The sequence below is a fragment of the Halichoerus grypus genome, chromosome 3 (assembly GCF_964656455.1).
Source record: "Halichoerus grypus chromosome 3, mHalGry1.hap1.1, whole genome shotgun sequence".
In the NCBI taxonomy this organism is placed as follows: domain Eukaryota; kingdom Metazoa; phylum Chordata; class Mammalia; order Carnivora; family Phocidae; genus Halichoerus; species Halichoerus grypus.
Window position 1 is genome coordinate 119,058,764 of NC_135714.1, and position 24,265 is coordinate 119,083,028.

Below are 24,265 nucleotides of genomic sequence, written 5' to 3' on the forward strand. Positions count from 1 at the left end.
CAAGAAAGGAGCTAGTTTGAAGTATAAACAATGAAGTTTTATAAGTAGTGCAGAAAATCTCTTTATTTTTATTAAAGGAGGTTAAGAAATGAAATGGCTTCAAATTTTGTTTATATGGCATTAGTTCAAATATTGTTGAATGCTATCTAAATTTTTTGTACTTCATAAAATATTTTTTTCTTAAAAACATTTTTTCTTAAGGAATGTTGTGTGGAAAATATTAGCTAATGTTGCTAATCTGAGGAAATCATTTGCTTCACTCATGTTGCAGTTCAGATGTGATTGACTCTAAATTAGTTTCTCTATTTGTAATTCTCTTAAATTAGTCCTCCAAGAGGGCAGCTTATTTTATCAAATGATCAAAATATTATCTTACTTTTTCTTTTTATAGAAAAGTTTCTTTTGATGCTACAATCAGTAAAGAGGGCATTTGCTATTGATTCTAGTCATCCCTGGCTTCATGAGTGTATGATTCGACTCTTTAGTACTGGTATGTTTTTTTGTTTTACATTACTTAAGTATTTGATTACAGTAGTTGATAGTGACTGTATAAGTAATCTATATAAGTTTGTCATAAACTCAGATCATTTTAAAGCTGTTACATTTTAAATTAGCTAAGGGGAAAAGCAGGGTTCTTTTCTTTGTGATGAAGGTCTTTAAGGCTAGAAATGTTATTTGATTTTGATACAGAATTGTTCAGTCCGAATATTTGAGAATCACCTTTGTTTCTGTTTCTAAAAAGTTACATGTGTGTTGAAATTTTGAATCATACTCATTGTGTAAAGCTTTTTAATAAATTCTTCTAAAATTGAAAAATCTCTGAAATTGACTAGCTATCTCCTTATTTATCTGTCTTCAGAATTCTTGGAGTCATAAAAGTTTTGTTACTAAATACAGATTTAAAAGAACTTTAAGGCAATCACTACTTTTCAAATATTTTCATAGTAAGATCCATATGTTACTTTTAATGTGAAGTAGAACTACAGAATTTTAGAGTGTAAAAGGTGGAATTTTATGCTAATTATTTTTCATTTTATAGTTGAGAAATCTAGGACCTTAAAAGATTAAATGACTTATTCAGGGTAATACAAATAATTAGTAATGAAGCAGGAATGATAGCTCAGGTTTTCATATTGTTCTTTCTACTACAAGACCTTTAAATTTAAAGTACTCCTGTAGTCAAGTGGTGGTGGTGTTTTGATTTTTAAGTGGCTCTTCGGAGAGGGGATATTGAATCTTTAATAGAACAATCTGCAAATACTGTTAAATTACCTATCTCATTGCTGAACACTCAGCCACATATGAATCCATACATATCTAAATAATGAGATTAAAACAGGCATCCCAGTCTTTTGAAAACTGCTAAATTGTCCTGATTAAGACCATTGTTTTGACTTCTAAGAAAAAGTAAAACCTTACTTAATTTATATTTATGCTTGTCAAAAAAAGATTCCTGTTATAGATACTAGAGATGTTTTTCAGTGTCTTAAATTATGGAAGTAATAAATAACCACCTTATAGAAAATAGAAGAAAGAATTGCTATATTTAGAGAAAATAAAAAAATTTGTTTCTCGTCTTTATGTATTAAATTCTTTTTGAAATTGTGAGTCAGAAAATGAAGGCCAGGAGTAATGGTCTTAAATCCTTTCTTGGTTAGGATGGAGTGCACTTAAGCTGTTTTCAAAATTAAAATACACACTTTATTTTGTATAATCAACTCTTTCCTAAAAGGTAGTAAAATAATACATATAAATCCTCTGGATTTGGAGATTTCCCTTTGAAATAGGAATTAAAAGTGGCATATCTAAATATATTTGCTTATAGTATGGGTGTGGATTGATGAACATACAACTGTTTCCTTGGAACAGTTGTTTCAGGAATTAAAATGCTCACGGACTTCAGAAGAACAAAGGCAGGATGGTCCTGATGTAAAGGTAGAATTATGTAGTGTCCCTTTCAGCTTTGCGCATTGCTCCAGATGTTTAGCTGACAGCATTGTCAGGAGTTACAAAGTAATCCTTATTTTGTCTAAATTTAGGCAGTAAAGTAAAGTGATAATTTGGAGTGATAAAGATGCACGGTTCTTACCTTTGTTAAGAACAGGTGTGTACTGTATAGAGCTATTTGTGAAACTACAGAAGCACAGAGTTAGGGCATCTTTGATATACCCCACAGGGTTCCTTTAACTAATATATTTGGTACTTTAAAAAAATTAACTTTGAAGTAATTTTTCTTTTTTTCTTTTTTTTTTTTTTAAGATTTTTATTTGTTCATTTGACAGAGAGACAGCAAGTGAGGGAACACAAGCAGGGGGAGCGGGAGAGGGAGAAGCAGGCTTCCTGCTGAGCGGGGAGCCCGATGTGGGGCTCGATCCTAGGACCCTGGGATCATGACCTGAGCCGAAGGCAGATGCTTAACGACTGAGCCACTCAGGTGCCCCTGAAGTAATTTTTCAAGAACACATTTGTCATGTCAAGTTATATTGTACTAACTCCTTCTTTACAAAGAAATTCCCACAGTAACACCTTTCTGGGAGGTATGGGGATAAAAAGGAGCGCCAATACCTATTTTATTAATAATAGAAACTTCTCTAAATAAATATACTCATTTTAGTCTGGTTATGAGTACCCTCCATATCTTCAGAATGTTGTTATAGTACCAGTGTAATTAGTATCTGCTACATAAAGTAATTTACCAGATAGGTCATCTTCCTCTCCCCCTTTTAATTATGAAGATGATTTTCAAATTATTCTTTTTTTTTTTTTTTAAGTTGTAGGACTTAGAGCAATTTAAACTACATTTCTGTTCAGTGCTAAGTAAAAGATAGGAGCTTTGGTATTCAGTTTTACTATTTGCTTACAATGCTTTTAAAATAACTGGTCATCTTGTTCTGCAGTGAATCTTTTGTCTTTTCCTCTCTCATTTGTACAAACTCCTTTCTTTTATCTGCAGATTATTTTTCTTCTGTACTTATGCATTTCTCTCCTAAAAACTTCATTAATACTCTCATTTACCTACTTCACTGTTTTGAGTGGTAATCACTTAGTAGGTTGTGCTTTAACCTAGTAGTGAGTAGTCTTTATCTCACACAAAATATGAGCATTTTCTACCCAAATTATTAACAAAAATGCCAGCTAGCCTAGGAACAAGGGAAATTCTTTTTGCTAAGAATCAGCCCCTTTTCAGTGCGACTTTTAAACCATTGATGATTACTAAATTAATTTAACCTGCAGTAAGCTAATAGCATGAACCAAACATTAATTTTAAGATGTCAAAAGACTCCAATCAAAAGCCTCTTAGAGAAGGTTTTATTACCCTTCCCTCAGTCAAGTATTACTTTTCCATGATTCACAAGACATTATTGTGTCAGAAGATAACAAGGAAGATAAATAGTCTGGGATTTTTTATTTTCCTGAGACTTCAATATTTTTTGTTAATCACTTTCAGAGGATTTTTAGATTGATCCCACAGCCCACTAGTCTTTAGCAATAAAAGCTTATCTAATAGACCTGTGACATTTGAGGTTGCTCCGTTCCTTAAAGATACAGGTAAAATTGCATTCTGTAAAGTTCCATACAGCATCCTGAGTTACACTGCAGCAGATTTTTTGTTGTTGTTGTAATTAGTTAGTATCTTCCTAGAAATTACAGTTCCAATCTACATAATGTAGGGGAGCAAACAGAGTCAGCCTCTAACATTTTGTGATTTAGTGAGGAAATGTTTTTGGAAGTAGCTATTAGTGGAAGTTAGGAGTTACATAAATATTTCCTTTTTATATATCCTGTGTGTGTATATATATATATATATTTGTTTTTAATTGTGTGGGCTTTTTTTTTTTTAAAGCAGTTTGATTTTTCTGGGGAGATGGTTTTAATCTGAGGAAAACAAATTTAATAAAGGTAATAAAAAACATGAAAAGCTTAGCTTCCACCTATAACCAACTCTAATGTAACTATACAGTTACTTTCCCATCTACATATAGTGGCCGGAAAGCACTTCATGGAAACCAACAAGGCTTGTGGAAATAACATATTTTATAGAAAACCTGTGGTTTTGACATAATGTTCATTGTAATTGGCTGTAATCTATTTTACCAACTTTTCTTTCAGTTCTCTCTGCACTCCTGCCTCCCCTGAAAAACAAATACTAATAAATTGCAAAAGCCAAGTTGAAAGTACAGCTGTAATGGAGGTTAAGCTAAATTCTTTAATAATTCATTTAATTGGGAAAAAAAACACACCTCATTTAATTGAACCACTCAGTTCTATAGAATGATAGAGGAAATGTTATTTAACCAACAAAGGGCATATCAATCAATTATTCAGGTACATAATAATTATGTGTAGAATATTTCATACAGATGTTTACTACTCAAGAGTTCAGTGTTTTTTAAACTTAGGGTAGTGATCCATTGGGGAGATAATGAAGGCAGTTTAGTGAGTCATTACTACCATTTGAAAATGTAAAATAGAATAGAGTAGAAAATAACAGAATGCATAGCACAAAGTTAGGGTTAGTGTTCTGTGCAACTTTTGCTTCACATGATGAGTTATGTATATATAGGATACATATTCATCAGTACAACATTTGAAAGTGACCACCATGGTTCCCAACCATAATTAACAATTTATCAAATTATATATTTAGCTATTATATAATTAGCTCTTTTATATATAACTTTTCCTTACTGTGATCATTTTAGGTTGGGTATTTCCTCAATTTTACAGATCAAGAAGTAAGTTCAGAGAGGTTGTGACTTGTCCAAGCCTAGATCCATACCCAGGTCTGTTTGGCTCAAAGCTTCAGACTGTCTCTCTATACCAAAATAATAATGAAAAAAAAAAAAAAGCATACTAAAATTCAGTCCAGAGAGCTTCGGGGGTCAGCTTTTCCATCTCTAAATCCCAAGCTCTGGGAATATGATTACTAGCATGTATTCCTTACAGGAAAATACTTTGGTGGTCCTTTGGAATTTACTATATAGTGATAACTCAGTTTACATAGCCCCTGCAAATAAAGGTCAATGAAGTCAATCATGTTTTCTTTTAAAATTGATAAATTTTGTAATGCCTTACTTGGGTATAGAAGATGGAGGTGAGGAAAATTCTGTTTTCTTCAGCACTGCATAATTACTGTGACAGTATTTATCAGGTAGGTGTCATCAAAGCCCCTAGTTTACAGACTTGATTTAAAGTTGAGGGGGGCAGCCCCTAGGGGCTTAGAAGGCTACAGAATTAACATCTTTCATTATCTGTTTTGCTTTTTTTTTTTTTTTCCCCTGAAAATGCATCATTTATCAATGAAATGTCTTTGAATGCCGGTAGAAAATCATTAGATTATTCTGCTGACACACATTCTTTACATTTATATAATAAGCTCTTTAAATGTTGAATTATAAGTAGGTTCATCTAGTTTTTACATATAATTATTTCATTGTACTCTTCAAGTAAATAATTTTTTTAACTTCTGCAAACTGTATCAGAGTATCTACTAATTGAGTTTGTTTTTAATTTGTTCAGCAGTGTGTGAAAGTAAAGATTTACCTGATACAGTTAGAACAGTATTAAAACAAGAAATGAATCGTCTTTTTGGAGCAACAAATCCAAAGAATTTTAATGAAACTTTTCTGAAAAGGAATTCTGATTCATTGCCACACAGATTATCAGGTAATCACTTTATTTTCTTTTTATCTTAGCCTTCTAAAACAATTTCAGTTTTTATCTTAATGGATCAGTGACAAGGTTACACATTTCTCACATGGAAGAGGCATTGTGATTATCTCACATTTTGATCTTATGAAAATAGGCAGCTTAAATATGCTTCTTATAAATTTTTAAATTTCTTAGACAAAATTATTACTGTGAAACAAGGTCAGTAGTTTCTCCTGGTTCAGCATAGTCTTTACGACAAAGCAAGTATACTGCATGTAGCTGTATATTACATATCATGAAGGAGGGAGGAGCTTTCTATTTTTTTTCTTTCTCCCTTCAACATGCTCTTAAAATTCACTTGGATGTGACCATCATCATCTATTTCTCATGCTTATGTAAGATATTAAACTGAACAGTGCAAAGCACCTGAAACCATTTCACAGGCAGGGGTCTGTGCTAGCAGTCCAAAGCCTGGACTTGATGGGACCATGTGGGTAGTGCTTTAGTAGGATGCTTTTAGAATACCTGGCTAAGAAGCCCAGCAGCTTTGTATGCCTTTGTGGAATTCTGAATTCAGCTTTTTGGCTCATACCATCAAGGTTGGGTATCTCCCTCCTCCCACATCCTCACCCCAACCACATTTAGTGGAGTATTCCCCTCAGCCCCAAATTATGTTCATTTTAGAAAGAAGAAAACTATCCATGGTCCCACTACACAAAGACAACTATTATTAGAATATTTTATTTCTTCATAGTTTTTTTTACTTTAATCGTAGTTAGGCTATTTTTGGTCTATCCTCTCAGGGTTTTTTATTTTTTTAAACAGTGTTTCAAATGGCTGTTCGCATTTTTCTAATAAAGTGCCATATATGTTACATTTATATTTGAATGGATGGAGGATAAGATGCTGGTTTTACTTTTAAATAAAAACAAATTTCCTTTTTTCTTCTCCTTTAGCTGCCAAAATGGTATATTATTTAGATCCTTCTAGTCAGAAGCGAGCTATAGAGTTGGCAACAACACTTGATGAATCCCTCACTAACAGAAACCTCCAGGTAAAGAGTTTCTCATAATCTCTATTAAGAATACCTGACTACTTTCAGTTTCTCTTTAAACGAAGAGAATAATTTTCATCAAATAATTGTTATTGTTATTTATGTGTACTGTTTACCAAACAGTTATGAATCCATATCAGAAACTAACCTCATCTTAAATTTATTTAGGATTGTCTGTGTGTGCACACATACACAGCAGGCTCCTTGGCATTCAAGAACTAGTTCCACATCTATTATATTTTTTTCTAGAAATATGTTTTAGTAAAATCATGTATGTATTCCACAGTTAATTTTAGATTTCAGTTCATATCTGTGCATTTTTAAAAAAATACTTATTTTAGAGAGAGTGAGAGAGAGGGCGTGCATGAGTGGGGGGAGGGAGAATCCCAGGCAGACTCCCCACGCAGGGCAGCTCAGTCTCACCACCCCGAGATCCTGAACCGAGCCAAAATCAAGAGTCGGATGCCCATCCAACCAAGCCACGTAGGCGCCTCCATATCTGCATTTCTGAGCAAACAGTGGTCTCCAGGAAGATTTTTTTTTTTAAGATTGATTTATTTAGTGATTGAGAGAGTGCGCATGCGTGCATGCAGGAGGGCTTGGGAGGGGCAGAGGAAGAAGAGACTATTTAGCAGACTCATACTGAGCCCCATGCATGGCTGGATATCACCACCCTGAGATCATCACCTGAGCTGAAACCAAGAGTCAGTCGCTTAACTGCACCACAGGCGCCTCCTCAGTGAAGATTCTGGCATATTGAAGATGTATATGCCAGGGGTCAAATTAAAACACTCATTTTATAACTTGCAATGTAACATGAGATTAAGTAGAGTAAAAGATATATGGGTGTGTTGCAAAATACAGATTCTAGTTTAGACTAAAAACAAAGGACATAGTGCTACTTCCTGTGATAATTGGCCAGATAAAATAAGCATTTGATATATTCCTTTAATAGCAAATGAAGGAAATATCTTCAAGAAACATTTGACTTGTTGATTGCTAATTAATACATCATTTAGATTAGAACATTTCTAGACTGGCAAAGGTGTTGGATATTATATGTCTGCAAACTACATAATGTTTTCCAAGTGAAAAGATAAAGAAATAAAACATGGGAAATGCAAGTCAACATGAAATATTTTCAGATAGAAGATATACTGAGGAGTTTGGTTGAAACAGTTACCAAGTTTTATGAACAAATTTTTCTTGCATGTATGCCCTTTGGTTTGAGACTTCCTTTCCTGCTTAGTTAGTGGAGAAACCTACAATTTGAATACAAGGGTGAAAAGCAATGTTTGATATTGCCAACTGTCTCTAAGCCTCTTAAAAAAAAACAAAACAAAACTGTAAAAGGTTTAAGTAACTGATGTTACCATAGAAATTTTGACATTTGTACACAGGGCCAGCCGGGGCTGAGGCAGGGTTGCAACCTAGGGTCGAGCACTTGCTCGGAGTGAGTGTATCTTTAAATGCAGCACCCTGGGCGCCTGGGTGGCTCAGTTGGTTAAGCGACTGCCTTCAGCTCAGGTCGTGATCCTGGAGTCCCGGGATCGAGTCCCACATCGGGCTCCCTGCTCAGCAGGGGGTCTGCTTCTCCCTCTGACCCTCTTCCCTCTCGTGCTCTCTTGTCTCTCATTCTCTCTCTCTCAAATAAATAAATAAAAAATCTTAAAAAAAAAAAAAAATAAATAAATGCAGCACCCTACCACTTTGCTTGCCCAACATTAGTCCTGGCCCTGTTTATAAATTCATCCTTTTGTGTAAACCCTGCAATTCCAAAGAAGCTAATTCTTATGGAATGTATATGTGGGAGTTAAATGCTTTTGTGTATCTTAAATATGTACGTTTGCCTTTTGTTTAGAAAATCTGTGGATAATGAAATGTCTAATGAATTCACAGTAAAAACTTATTTTTTGACAACTTATAACATGACCTTTTCTCTTTCTTTAGACATGTATGGAGGTATTAGAAGCCTTGTGTGATGGTAGCCTAGGAGACTGTAAAGAAGCTGCTGAAGTTTATAGAGCAAATTGTCATAAGCTTTTCCCTTATGCTTTGGCTTTCATGCCTCCTGGATATGAAGAGGATATGAAGATCACAGTTAATGGAGATAGTTCTGCAGAAACTGAAGAACTGGCCAATGAAATTTGAACATCATTAAACAAGCAAATGGAATGACTTTGGACCATATCTAGTGTATAATATTTTTGTCACGCACCTGCTGCATTGCTCTAACTTACACAGAATGAGAAGAGTAAATGTTCTTGCCTTCAAATAGTGTTTTACGTTTTTTATCCTGCTGAAAAAGTATATATAAAATATCTAACATATTACAGGATATAGGTTCAGTTTCTTAAAAAATTAAAAGCTGCTAAAATTGAGGGATTAAAAAAAGATACCTTATTCTATTCCTACCTACCCACCCATGTTTTTTAACTAATTTATATAAAATCTGGAGGCTGTTACAGCTAACAAAGCAGGTGTGTGGCAGAAATATTACTTTAAAATTTGTCTTGTGAGATTTTACTATATCTCAGACAGCATAAACGCTGTTTTAGCACTGGATTCTTTCACTGAGCACAAAGAGTTGTTGGGGCTTTAGCATCTGACTGATTTTGTTACGGGGTTGATTCTGACCATAGGAAGTATGCAATGTGAATCACTATTTACAGAGAAGCCTACAACAGATGCTTGATGTTGTAGAAGCTGGGACATATAGATACCAAGCAGAATTATAAGAAACCTAGAGGGTGTTCAATACGCTTGTTGTGTTTCCAAAATTCACTGTACATGATCAGTTTGGTGTTCTTGTACCACAGTTTTTAACTGAAGGAACCAGTTGGAACAATCTCAATTTTAACTAAAACTTGAAGAACTAAAATAGCAATGCAAACCTTTCAGCATTGTTTTTGGCCAAACTTGTTAAAACTGTAATGCAAGAACCAAATGCACTGTGATGTGGCACCAACTAATTAGCACGCATGAATTTTTTCACCCAAGAGTGAAAAAAGAAAATCTACCATGGCTTGAAGTTAAAGAGCAGAACTCCTGACTACCATTCTATGACTGATCAAGAGACTAATAGTTAAAAACCTCAGCAGGCCTTGTTCACGATATGCAGAAAAAAAGTGCTGCAGTTTAGATACCTCTGGAATTTTTCCACAGTGTCACAGGTTTGTAATACTTGAAGCCCTACATTTCTAAGAATATATTTCTTGCTCAGTTGTTTCAGGCAAGCCCAAGACTTTGTAATTTTTAAAGGGCCCAAGATTTTTTTTTTCAATAACAGACCAGCTTCTTTTTCCTGCAGTTACAGATGTAATTTCCTTTTTGTTGTCAAACATAAGGTACCAAATATGATGCAATAAATTGTTTTGAAAAACAGTTGTGTGAATATTTCAACTAATCTGTGTTGGGCTTCTGTGAAAACACACAGGTGGAAACAGAGGTGCAAGCCAGAGGCAATGTAATGTGCTGTACAGCTAGTGCCGAGGGGAGCGTTCAGGATGGGCCGAGGGCCGATGTCAGGGGAACTCCGTAATGCAGGGGTAGTGCCGTTCCTGCACTAAGATTTCATTGAGGGCTAGGATGGTGGCAGGTGAATGTAATTCCTAACTCATCATTTGAAAGGAAAGCTGAAAACTGCAATTTTGATGGAGAAAATGAGCCTTAAAATGTTAAACCTGTATACTGAGAACTGGCCTCAGGCTCAATATTCTCATTGCATTTGCAAGATTTAAGCAAATTAAGTAAAGTGAATCAGTTGTATATATAATTGACCTTTTTTTGTGGTACTTTTAGTTTATAGGACGTATATTCTAAAGGGAATTTTCAGGAGACCTTATCCTTCTACTGATTGAACAGTTGTGCTAAACTCAACCTTTCATAGTACGTGACCTGCATTCCGCGTCCCAGTCTAACGATTTAGTGATGTAAAGAGAAGTACAAACTGAACTCCAGTGCTTTGTTCTGTTTTCTTAACCGGCCCTGTCTCAGGAACATCTTAACAGATGGCAAAAAAACAAACTTTTTTTCAACTTCTCCTATGAGTGGCAACTGAAGTTCTTATTGTTGGGAAAGAACACTAGTGCTACCTCTGCCACTACTGAGGTGTTGGGAGGAGGCGCCAGCCATATACTAGGGGGTGTGTGTGTGAATTATGTTTAAACTCTACTGTATATTGAAATGGAATTCATATATTTGTCTTGATAATGTTCAAATGATGTAGATTGTCTTAGAATGAAAATTCGTAACTACTCAGAACTCCTGATGCAGATGCCACCGTGAGGAGCTGAATTCCTAACGTGTATATTGTACTCCAACCCAATTTTACTGGAACTATTGAATAAATATTTTATTTTCTTTCAGGTTTACTTGATAGTGGATACATTGTCTGGTGTCAGAGGACCTTGACAGGGTTCATTTTATGTCCAGACAGCACCCCTAAAACATTGTACTGTACTGTCTTGCTCTGAGTAGTATCAGCTGGGTCATCTCACATTTGCCTCATCACTCTATTAATTCCAAATGATACTGTGGGGGAAAACAGGGTTAGAAAAACAAGTGGGGAAGAAATGCAGTGATGTTGTATTCTAAACAAGTGCCTTATGTTTATTGCTGAGAACTGGTGTTATCAACCCTTTTCAGAAGAAAGGGTCCCTTGACCTGTATTAACATAGGAAAGTAAAGTTATTTTTGTTTTTCTTTATATTTACTACTCTTGTCATTTCTCATTTAAAAAACAAATTCTGACGAGGTTAGTTTACTCAGCTTTAATTAGATAGTTGAGTCCTACATTTTCAACATTTTTCTGTATTTATTATGCACAAAAATAAAGTGTGATCTATAATAGCATGGCTAAAAGTAGTCCCAATATTAGTGAATAGCTTTTCTGTGGGTTTTATCAGGCCCTTGTTTTCCAGTGATGTTTGTACTCCATGGTGTGTTGCTGTTAGAGCTGTGAAATGAAAGCTGTGATTGTAAGAGGAGGCCAGAAAAGTGTGGTCTAGTTTCAGGTAGGTGGTGATAAATTCAGGGAATTCTCTCTCCTGCACAATTTCTAGGAATATTCCAGTTGCCATGTGTAGCGTCTGGGAAAAGGTAAAAAGTGAAGTGTTAAATTTTCTTACGAGATACATATATACTTAGTAATTACTAGCCTTAAATTTTGAAATAACTCTTACTAAGAAATGAGTTCAAAGAAAGACTGACCTGTCAGATGGAAGGTAGTCTTCCTGTTCTAGCTCATGCGCCACTTTAAGTTACAGGCACGGTTTCTTGATGCCATCCAGCTATCGTCTAAACTTTGTTGAGTCCACTGCCAAAACTAAATTAAAAACAAAGTCACATGAAATGGCTGTATTGCCCCATAGGGAGCTGAAACCTTAAGTTTTGTTCCAATTTTGATGATTAGAAATCTCACTACTTGTAGCAATAAAACATTTTTGGAAAAGGTTATTGTTCTTTATTGAATTGCACTTTAACCTTTTTTAGTATGCAACCTACAGGGTGGATGTTAAAAGTATTGGTAGTGTGCAGGAGGTTCTGGAGAAAATGCTGACTTCAGTAAAGCAGAAGAGTATCTTATGTACTGTAGGTTATACAGCTGAGTTAACACTGCTGCCGCCATCAAGACCTACTCCTTTTATGATGACATAAAGATGGGCAGGCGGAACGGGAGCAGTATGTGGTAGAAAGCGGGTCTTCAAGGTTTCTAGCCTCAGTTTATCCAGTTGCCTTTGAAATGACACCATCGTGGAATTGTAGCCAGAAGAAAAAATCGGTACTGTTTAAATTAGAACTTTTACTAAATTGTCAATGATAGTTAAGCTTGCAGTATTAATGTTCAGTGCTATAGAGTTCTAGATGCCAAAAACAGAATATAGACTTTGTTTCAAGGTGGCCTGTAAAGCAAAAGTAAAGTTGACATTTGGCAATCTAACAAAGACTGTAATGTAGTTCTTATTTTTTTATATTAGGCCTTGTGTCTATTTTAACAGTCTGTATTATTTCACACAAGTGGTACAATTCTTGAAAATAGTGATCTTGAATATGTGATAAAATTTTCCTGTGATATATAAAGATTCTGCTGTTGCTAAATCAACTTGGTCTCAGTAAGTACAAATTATCCTCTTATTTAGAAACAGCATAGGAGCAAAGAGATTTTTGGAATATGATTTGGGTCCCCTGGCTTGCTTTCAGCTAATAATTACATTTGCCGCCTTGTGCATTGTCTTTAACAAACAAGAAGCCTTTCTCCACACCATTCTGTTATCTTTCCAGTCTAGTTTCCTAATGGGCTTTTATGAACTTGCCACTTGTTTACTTCATCTGCAAGTTTATCAGGTCCATTGCCTAGTGCTTGATGCTTCATCACAATTGAAATAGGTGCTGGGTTTTCTAAAGTGTTTTTCCAAAACTCTATGTTTCTTCATTAATAATAATTAAATTACCTACCACTTTTTATCTTTCTTTCAAACTACTTATTTGCCTTCAAGTAGTCAGACTGCTGGTTGATATCTTTAAAAATGAAAAGGAAGCCATTTAAAGAAGTAAATAATAAACATCTCCCAGATCCTTTAAGTACTGAACTATGAAATACGAAATACTAATTCTTCCCTTCATTAACTTTTAATAAATTTACTATGCATTAATAACAGTAATAGAAGTATTCAGAAACATGTATTCAGCTAGCATTGTTTACTGTTAGCATAATTTGCTTAGATCTGATGTAGAGTATTCCCATTCATCATCTTGCGCCTCTGTTGGTCTTCAGGAATTTCCTCAAAATACCACAGATCCATTATATTTTACTTATGTTGAATACATTTCTCACATCTAATTCTTGTTTTTTTCCCTGTAGTTTGTCAATGGAATGGTTGTGACTGGCCTTGTAGGAAGCAGATGACTGGAGGACCATCCTCTTTTTCAGTTGCCTGTTCATTGTCGCATAAGTTGGCAGTGAATCTACTCATCCTTCATGTCTTTAGCAACCAGCCACCCAGGTAACATCACAGCCAGTGGAATTAAGTCACTACAGAGATTGGCATTCAGTAGTTGCTTTTCATCTTTCCAACACACACCAACCACCTACCTAGAAAGCTCTGTTATCTATAGCCTACTATCTCTACTTTGATTACAAGTAAGGAGACACTGGGGTAGGGTCTGCAATGGTCATTTCTAGACACATGATGTATAGCCAGTATTAATCACAACCAGAAGCTGTTGTCCATAGTTGATCTTTATTTAGGATAGGCAATTGAATCCTTTTATGTCATAAACTTAACCCTGTTTATTAAAATCCCAGGGGCTATTTAAAAAACAAACAACCCTCAATAGCTGGGCCTACCTGCAGAGATTCTGATTTGAATGATGTGGAGTCAGGCCCGGGCACGGGTCATCATCTCCTTTTCCCCGCACCCCCAGTGATTTTAAGGTGTATCCAAAGTCGAGGCCCACTGTCCTTGATGAAATTTAAAATATTTTATAGTACTGAATTTTTTCCTTAGATTGAAGAAGCAAGCAACTGTGTAAATGCGAAAAGATTTAACTTTCCCCCATCTTACATTAAAGGGGAAGAACTTAGGTTTGAATTTTCCATCAAGAGCTTTCGGTTATTTTCAAAGTCCGTGGTTTTCCCTACTTAACCATGCTGCTGCTGTACTACTGGAGACGCTAGCATTCGAAGAAAAAAAAAATCACTTCACAGTTTGGTTGGATGTCCTGGTAGCTTGTCTCCATTGAAGCAACTCATAAAACATAATTGCCATGGAGAGAGAGATGCTTGAGTTTTTGAGTGGATGAGTACCAAAGCAAAGCATAGGCTTTTAAATAAGAAGGGTGCTAGATCGTACTCCCTGGAAATCCATGCATCCCGAACCCCCAATCAAATACATGTCCCTAAAGGACTGCATTTTATATAAACAAGTGGGTTACTATTACAGATCTCGGATGTGAAAGGAACCATGATTCTTGGAAAGACAGAATTCAAAGCTAAATGTTGGCCTGTTAGTGTAGAACCTGGAAAGGAGATTTACATAATACACAATCCTATATCAAACTATAACCTGCTTTGTGAGATCTGTTGAAATAATATTCTGGGTAGATATCCCAAATCTATCCAATCTAGTGTTTTTCTATAGTAAAAAAGGAATAGTTTTATAGACAAGCCTCAATTCTGTCTAGCTTGTTCTTGGCTGGTTAAAGGATTCGATAAATGAGTCTGGTTTTAATACTGTTTGTCGCCATTCTTGAGTTCGTAGAGATGGATGATCTTCCCTCACCTTTACAAACTGGAAAATCTAAATTGTGTTAGTCTCTTCACATAGAAGCCTGGCCTTATGCGTTACTTTTCTCTGATCCTTGTGACTAAATGCCCACTTTGTGGCTTGGTACAATAGTGTGATGTAGTTGAGAACATAAGCTTTTAGGTGAGACAGAACTAGGTTTAACTCCTGGTTCAGGTCCCTTAGGCAAGATAATAGGAATTTCTAGTTCATAGTTGGAAGGATTAAGTAACATAGATACTGTGTAGAAAGTGATTAGCACAAGGCCTGACACATGGTAAGCATTCATTATACTCGTATTTGCAAAAGGATGTTCTTTTCTGTTTGTCAGTATTCGACTTGGTTATCCTTATTTGTTGACTGCAGTACATGGGGCCAGCATATTCAGGAAATAGTTTATAATCTTTTCCTAGATACTAACAGCTCAGTTTTTTTTGTTTTTTTCCCTAGTATTTTACTTCACACTTGGGAGAACTTTACATTGTTTTGCCTTTTCTCACAGTAGAGAAAACCACCTATAATACCTCCATCCTTCAATGATCGTTTTGACATTCATGGAAACTTTCACTAGTGTTATCGAACTTGACGGATTTCTTGATGCTACAGTTTAAAGTTATTTAGAAGATGTGGAATTAGGCCAGTCCCAGTGTCCTTCCTTCTATCTATCCAGTAGTTAATGAATGCCTACTACCCCCCAGGAATTGTGCTTCATATTGGGAATAGATGACATAGACCTTGGTCTCACATTTTTTACCGGCTAGTAAAGGAGACAGACAAATCAAGAAATGAGTGCAGCAGCAATTTATAAACCCCTAGAGTCAGTACTCATTTCTTTTTGGATGGACTAGGAAAGCCTGACAGAATATTCACTAGAGTTTGGAAAGAGAAAGACCAGTTTCTTAGATAATAGCATGTACCTAAAGGCACAGATACATGAAACATATATTCAGGGACTATGTAAATTAGTGAGAATAGAATCTAGAAAATGAGGCTAGGGCTCAGATTAAAGTGTGTTAGATGACTTACTAAAAGACTTGATTTGGCTTTGTATAAACAGAGGACAGTTACTGAAGAAATAGGGAAGGGTATGTAAGAATTCTGCTAGCAATGTGATCATGAGGGCGGGGAGAAAGATTGGAGGCACCAAAACTAATCACAACACTCGAGTTGAGCTGATGAAGAATAGCTGTCACTGAGCTCTTACTATGTGCTGGGCAATGTAGTGGGCACTTTGCATTTGTTAGCTCATTTAATCCTTGAAGAGACCACATGACGTAGGTATCGTTCCCATTTAACAGAAAACTTGAGGATCATAATTTGCTCATGGTGACACAGTTTATAAGTGATAAAAATCTGCATTCAAGCCCAGGTGTGTCTAACACCAAAGTGCTTGCTTCTGATCACTATAACCTCTCGCAAAAAGTGGTAAGGACAACAATAGTAAGTATGGGGAGGAGAGCAACATGCAAGAGATGTTAAGGAGGTGGGACCTACCGGGTGCTTGGGTGGCTCAGTTGGTTAAGCATCTGCTTTTGGCTCAGGTCATGATCCCAGGGTTCTGGGATCGAGTCCCATGTCGGGCTCCCTGCTCTGCAGGAAATCTGTTCTCCCTCTGCCCCTCCCCCTACTCGTTCTCTCAGTCTCTCTGTCTCTCAAATAAAATCTTAAAAAAAAAAAGGTGGGACCTAGATCAGCTGACTTGTTGGAGGGGAAGAGGGCAGTGCATGGAGAAGTAAAAATTAATGATGTCCAGGGTTTAGGCATGAAACACTTTGTCTTTGACAGTATCATTAAACAGTAAGAGTTGGGAAGAAGAAATTGAGGGGAAAAGAGAGGTCTTTTCAGAATGAATTTTAGGTGTTTATAGGACATGTAAGTCTCATAAGATTAGTAGGCAGCTAGGTATATGGGTCTAAAATTTAGAAGAGAGGTGATTTATAGATTTTGAAGAATTAGTTGTGAGTAGTGTAGCCTGGACAAGACTGCTCAAAAGGGAATAAACAAAGATGATGACTTGCAAATGCCAAGAGAAGTGGGTAGAGGAAGAGAAGCTAGCAAAAGAGACCAAGAAATTATTATTATCAGAAAGTTAGGAGAAGTAGAAGATGATAATGTCGGGGAATCAAAGTTCTTCAACAATTAGGATCAATGGGGTCAAATCAAGTTATTATAATTTGCATCAGTCAAGGTGGTAACATTTTAGAGGTCTGAATATCATGTTGGTGAGGATGTTGAAAAATAACATAGAACTCTCAGGTACCATCTTCTGGAGTATAAATTGATATAATCATTATGAGGGCAATTTGGCAATATTCATTTACTAAAATTAAACGTGTGCATACCCCTATGAACCAGCAATTCCACTAGGATATATATACACACACATATAGATACCCTGTAAACATTCCTACATATTTGCCAGAGAGACATGGAAGAATGTTCATCACACTATTGTTTATAATAATGAAATTTGGAAATAAAGTGTCTGTGACATAAAAATGGGTAAGTTGTGCTATATTCATTTAATGGAATGCTGTACAGTTAAAATGAATAAGCCAGCATTAAGTGAATCAAGAATTTGGTGATTTAAAAAAAAAAAAAGGGGCAAGTTAAATGGCGTATTATATTTCTTAAATGTACATTTATTAATGTAAGACAATACTGTGTGGTTTATGAATATATTAGTTTAAAGGGGTGCCTGGCTGGCTCATTCAGTGGAGCACGTGACTCTTGATCTTGGGGTTGTAAGTTCGAGCCTCACGTTGGGTATAGAGATTACTTAAAAATAAAATCTCTAAAAAAATAATATAAAGGTTTAAAAACAGGTTTGGGAATTATAAACACAAACTTCAAGACAGAGGTTCTCTATAGGAGGGAAAGGCACATAGGTAGCCTATAATTTTTATTTCTTCAAAAATATTCTTAAATGTGGCAAAATTAAGTTTTGATGTCTTTGTTAAATTTGGGTCTGTATAGGATACTTTCTTAAAGTTAAATAAAACATTTTTATTTTTTATACTCCACTAAAAAAATAGGTAGATAAAAATGCCTCTACAATTGAAACAGAATTTCCTTCTTTTTTTTTTTTTTTTTTTTTTTTAAGGGGGAGAGGCAGAAGGAAAGTGGGCGAGAATCTTAAGCAGGCTCCGTGCCCAATGCAGAGCCTGACATGGGGCTCAATCTCACAACCCTGAGATCATGACCTGAGCTGAAATCAAGAGTCAGATGCTTAACTGACTGAGCCATCCAGGTGCTTCAAATTTTTCTTTGGTATTTTTACTGATTTACTAAGAATGAGAAAATGAAGGGAAGACCACCAGGATATGTGACATAATTTTTCAGGGGGAAAAGTGGCTCCCATAATATCTAAAACATTATTACCCTTTGTAATTACTCATATATAGGTAAAATCCCTTCTTTACAGATGAAGATACGTGTCTCAGAGATGTTAAATGACTTGCTAAGGGCACCCAGCTGGTGGTAGTGCGAGCGCTGCGTTAGGTGTTCAGGGCACAGACCTGTAGATGTTAGAACAGGAACTTGAACCCAGGTTTTTTGTTTCAAGGCAAACAAAACTATGTATGGTGTGTTCCTGGATCCTACTGTTTTGCTCAGAGAGCTATTAGTGAAGTTAAATGTCTTGTGTTATTTAGACCTCCCTGAGAAGAAAGAATTGTTGAAATGAAGTACGGGTATTTTCTAAACTATGCGTTTTTATACAGTATCTGTTTGTCCCTTTTGATAGATACAACATACTTTATGCTGACAGAACTTTATGTTTCAACATATCTTTTTTTTTTTCATAAACCCCTGTTATGGTGGCATTTGGATTTCCTTTTGCAGTGAGAAAGTGCATCTTTAAGATGGTGAAGATAGGTGTTTAAGATCATTTATCAATTCCATGAATTAGAACTACCATCCCTGTATCCCTCAAGTGAAATACAGTGTCCTGCAAAAGAAACCACTCTAGTGGATAAGAGGCCAGTAGTAAAGTGGTCAAGAGCTGTATGTTATAGATGTATTGATTATCAGAGATTGCCAGGCTTCCTTGTCTTTGTACCTGGATCATGTTAACCCTTCAAATCTCAATTTATCTCGTCATTTTCTAGGAGATTTCAACATTCATGTGGATGATCTGTCAAATACCCAAGTATCACAGTTCCAAGGCCACTTCAACCCATTTCCCTTGGCCATACTCCCTACTTTGTTATAAAATAGTTCTGAGTGATTTCAATACCCTTCTCCCATCCATATTACCCCCAGTATGCCTGATCTAGAGTCTCATCAAGAGCTCTATTCCTGTAATATTGCCTTCCAGTTTATTCTTGGTCCCACTTACTTCCATATCTGGCCTTGATCTCTTAATTGGTCACATGACCTGCTCTCTCACCGGTGCTTTCCATCCCCTTCTATATTTTTCCTTTTCTGGTATCTCTCTCCCAAAGCACATTTCTAGAACGGTGCTATATTCTGCCTGGCATCAATGCCCTCAACTCCCTTCCTCCTTGTCTTTCTCCTCTGTTATCCAACTCACAATTCTGGATCAGTCCTTATAATATGCCTGGCCCTACAAACCATTCAGCTAAGATACTAGAAACAATCATAAAACCACTATACTTTCATGATTTCCAAACTCAGTTTGGTAGTTAACACCACCATTAATGCTTTTGTCTTAGTCCGTGATCTATTTCAAACTGTCTCCATTCTCTTTAAACCCCCTTTTCACTCCCTCCTACTTCACAATAACATCAGTTATTATTTCTTACTTCACAAAAAATAATGAGGCCGTTTAGCAAAAAACCTCTCACAGCTATAAATTTATTTATAACCATTCCCTTACTCCCTTAGTTTCTGAGAAAAGGTATTTTTTTCAAGGCCCACCTTTTCTGTCTCCTTTGGGACCTGGCTCCATCAATTTTCTTTTCCCTTCTCTACAAGTTCCTTTTCATTCAAATTGCAGTCATGCTCAGATCTCTCAAATATCATGACCCCTCTCTTTTTACCATTTATTTCCTTCTGGTTTCTGTCCTCTATCTCTCCTTTCCATCTTACCTCCAAAGCATTTTGAAAGAGTGACGTTCTCTTGAAGTCTATGTCCTCATCTCCCATTTGTTCAGCTTGTTCCTTGGCTTCAATTCCCACCACTCTGTGGAAACTAATTTTACTAATCTAATAGCAAAATCTAACAAACATTAGAATTTGTGTTTATTCAGTAATGGTAATGTTTTCCCTCATTTTACTCAAGAGGAGTCACTCTTTCACCTAAAGTATAATATTGTAATTGGGGTGTAAGGTAAGTTCAGATAACTTTGAAGTAATTTTTCTTTTTTTTCTTTTTTTTTTTTAAGATTTTTATTTGTTCATTTGACAGAGAGACAGCAAGAGAGGGAACACAAGCAGGGGGAGCGGGAGAGGGAGAAGCAGGCTTCCCGCAGAGCAGGGAGCCCAGTGTGGGGCTCTATCCCAGGGCCCTGGGATCATGACCTGAGCCAAAGGCAAATGCTTAACAACTGAGCCACCCAGGCGCCCCTGACTAATCCACTTTAAACAAGTCATGGGTCAGAAGATGGCTCAGTGAGCCAGAATAAGAGACCAGAAAGTGCTCAAAAAAGATCAGTCATTTCAATTTGCATTTTGGACTATAGGAGCTTTCTTGCTGGAGCTTAACAGCTGGAAAGTCTAACAGTTCACATAAGGTTAGAAATTAGATAAGTTATAAAAGAAAAAGCTAATGCTTTTTAGAATTTGCCACAAAGTCAAGCATATTGTGGGCCATTAGAAATTAAATCAATATGTGAGTACTGCTCTAGGCCAGACATTTCATTGATAAGACTCCATCCCTACTTATAGTAGCTGTATGTCATGGGCCATGGATCCTACAACCTAGAGGAAACCACGTGTTAGCTAAGGAGCAGTATCAGCAGCATATGTGGTGTTTCTGTAGTCTCCGAGGTACAGGCGCCACTTGTTTTGTTTTTCATTTTGAATTTGGTAGTTGTGAGGGAAATTCAGAGGCTATTGGTTAGGTTCAGTGAAAGTTTTAAAACAATTCATGGTTACAGGATCTTTCCAAACTAAACATCTTTACTGCTGTTTTCAAGTCCTTATAGACCACTCTAATTCTTCTGTGTAATAGCCAATACTTGGAAATGGTCAGAACTGAATTCAAACCTCAAGGACCAGATGAATTATATCCCAGGGTTCTGAAAGAATAATCGATCCAATAGGACCACCAAGGTAGCAGTAGAAAAGGTGGTCTTCTCAAGGGAAAGCTGTTTTCCATGTAAAAGCCAGGAGATGGAGTATTTTGTTGGAAGGATGAGAAAATGGGTGAGTTTGTTTTGAATACGCAGGATTTCCAGAGGACACAGGGAAAAAAGAGCAAGAAGAGGAAGGGTTTGGGAGGATTGCAGAGCAGAATGGAAGAGGATGGCCACCTGGAGAGTCTTGCATTGGGGAAGTGCTGAGTATGATAAGGAGGTGAGGACTAATGGGCCTTACAGGTCTCAGGAAATTCCTATGAAATGGTATTTGAGAACTGGCCCAAGGCAAAGGCCTAGGGCATCAGTTCTGAGGACGGGAACAGTTGGCAACCAAGTCTGGGGATACATCTCTTTCTATCCTAGCTGGTGTTAGAGACATAATGCTACTAGCAACCTTTATTCAAGTTTCTTTCATTTATTCAACATATATATATATTTTTTGAAGATTTTATTTATTTGACAGACAGCAAGAGAGGGAACACAAGCAGGGGGAGAGGGAGAGGAAGAAGCAGGCTTCCTGCTGAGAAGGGAGCCCGATGTGGGCCTCGATCCCAGGACCCTGGGATCATGACCTGAGCTGAAGGCAGACGCTTAACGACTGAGCCACCCAGGCGCCCCTTCAACATATATTGATTGAGCATCTCTTATGTGTCAGGCATGATGCTTGATTCTAGGGGTGGGGTTACAGTGGTAAGCAATAGGTATAGCCTCAGTCCACAGGGCGCATAAAATAGTGTGAGATACAGGCCAGTTGCAATGGTCTGAATGTGTTCCACCCACATTCATATGTTGCAATCCTAATCCCCAAGGTGATAGAATTTGGGAGAGAGGCCTTTGGGAGGTTATTACTCATGAGAGTAGAGCCCTCATAAATGGGATTAGTGCTCTTACAAAACAGGCCCTGGAGAGAGCTTGCTTACCTTTTCCACCATGTGAGTTTACAGTGAGAAGTCTGCAACCCAAAAGAGGGTCCTCACCCACCACTGGCACCCTGACATCGGACTTCAGCTAGAACTGTTAGAAATAAATGTCTGTTGTTTAGAACCCACCCAGACTGTGATGTTTTGTTAGAGTAGCCCAAATGGACTAAGAAAAAATATAAATATAAGACAATTGTATCTTATGATAGGAGAAGTGCAGGGTGTAATGGGACTATGAGTAATTGGGGTGGGACACATAACCCGGATTTAGGAAGATCTAGGAATGCTTCATGGAGGGAATGCTGAATAAGCTGAGACCTAAAGTGTAGGTGTGAAGTAGCCAGATGAGGAGAAGGGGCAGAAAACAGGTGAAGAGGAAGTAAGGTTATTTTAGGCAGAGGACAGCATATGCAAAGCCCCAGAGCAAGAGGAAAAAAGGCTGAGACACTGAAAGAAGCTTGTTCCTGTCTTATAGGGTTGTCGTGAGATTTAGCTGTGTCTGAACAGAGTAAGTGTCCAATAAATATCAGAAATTATTACTGTGCCTAGAGCATAAAACTGAGGGTGAGTGTGAAAAGAGGTGAGAAATAAGGCTATGTGAATAAGCAAAAACCAAAGTGGAAGTCCTGTAAACCATGATACCAGGCATTTAGACTTAATCCAGGAGTCATTGGTAAACCACTCACAGATGGTAAACAGGAGGGTAAATTTCACGCATTTTAGAATGATGGGCCGAGACTAGCAGCAGGGAGACAAGGCAGAAGATTGTTGTAATTGTGGCCTAAATTAGATAGGGGCAGTGATGAGGGAGAATCATGGGTGGGTTTCAAGAGATATTTTGAAGGTATATATATTTTTCCTAGGACTACATAACAAATGACCACAAACTTGGTGGTAAGAACAGAAATTTGTTCTTTCACAGTTTTGGAGGCCAGAAGTCTGAAATCAAGTTGTTGGTAGGGCTGGCAGTCCTTGGTGCTTTTTGGCCTTTGACAGCATGACTCCGATCTTCTCAGGGGCCTGCACAGGGCCTTCTCTCCTGCTTTTGGGTCTCAGTTTTCCCTCTCCTTCCTCCTCTTTCTCATATAGGATACCAGTCATATGATCTCATCTTGAGATCCTTAACTTAATCACATCTGTAAAGACACATTAGAACTTGGACATCTTGCGGGGTGGGGGGGGGCGCACAGTTTGATCCAATATAGAATTAATGGAACCTGATGACTGGCTGGACTGGGAGTGGGGGAAGTTGAAGGAGAAGGAGAAAGAGATTGGCAGCTGACCGGAGATGCATACAGAGGACTTTTTTTTTTTTCTTCTGAGTTTTATTTAAAACGGGAGAGACTTGTGCCTGCTAAGAAAAATGTCTGTAGTCAGAGAGATTTGAATGTAAAGGCTAAGTCAAGATCATTAAGGAGGCAGAACATACAGGAGACAAATTCAGACAGGAAAAAAAAAAATCATCTCTTCTACCTAAAGGGAAGAAGAGGGGAAAGGAGGGCTCTAGAAGTGCTAATTTGATGGCAGGAAGTTAAAGGTTTTTTTCATGTATTCATTCAACAAATATTTTTGAATGCCTGGCATGTGCCAATCATTGTTCTAGATGCTAGCAATACAGAGAACAAAATTAAGTCTTCATTTTCTTAGAACTTAATTTCAGGTGGGAGGACAGAATAAATATATATGTGTATGTGTGTGTTTTACAATGCCAAGGTATGGTAAATGCTATGAGGAAAAATGAGTACAAGGAGAGAGTGTTTTGGAGGAGTATTGTTTAAATAGAGTGCCTAGGTTCAGCCTCTCTGAGGTGAGGAATGAGAAAGTGAGGCATGGTAGATCTAGGAGGAGCATTCCAGGCAGAGGGCACAACAGATAAAAAGGCCCTGAGGAAGGTGTGTGCTTGGCACCAGCAAAGAACACAAGGGTGCAGCTGGAGCACTGTAAGGGAGAAGAGAGGTACAAGATGGTAGGCAGGAATCAGATCACAGAGGTCTAGTAGCCTTTGGTAAGGACTTTAGATTTTTAGTCTAAGAGTGATGAGGATCTCTTGTAAGATTTTGAGCAATGAAGTGACATAATAGGGTCCCTGGG

The 24,265-nt window shown here is 37.0% G+C and overlaps 1 protein-coding gene and 1 long non-coding RNA gene across 5 annotated transcripts in view; one reads left to right on the forward strand and one right to left on the reverse strand.

Annotated features, from left to right (window-relative positions):
* The window catches only part of NAA15 (N-alpha-acetyltransferase 15, NatA auxiliary subunit), a 79,955-nt gene extending 68,876 nt beyond the window's left edge, over positions 1-11,079 (forward strand). For 2 of the 4 annotated variants that reach the window (XM_078069243.1, XM_078069244.1), the window contains exons 17-20: positions 392-490; positions 5,521-5,667; positions 6,609-6,706; positions 8,657-11,079. In XM_078069243.1, coding sequence (XP_077925369.1) covers positions 392-490; positions 5,521-5,667; positions 6,609-6,706; positions 8,657-8,857 — 545 coding nt within the window. In that variant the 3' untranslated portion in view covers positions 8,858-11,079. Of the gene's footprint in view, positions 1-391; positions 491-2,259; positions 2,613-5,520; positions 5,668-6,608; positions 6,707-8,656 lie in introns of those variants that run through there. The other 2 variants (XM_036078958.2, XM_078069245.1) reach the window with 2 other exon arrangements.
* A 388-nt stretch (positions 11,080-11,467) lies between these two features.
* Positions 11,468-12,028, reverse strand: LOC118527241 (uncharacterized). The gene is made up of 2 exons (XR_004913027.2): positions 11,918-12,028; positions 11,468-11,796 (listed from the first exon to the last, which is right to left on the reverse strand). It is a non-coding gene; the product is annotated as an uncharacterized LOC118527241 (long non-coding RNA).
* Between the last annotated feature and the right edge of the window lie 12,237 nt (positions 12,029-24,265).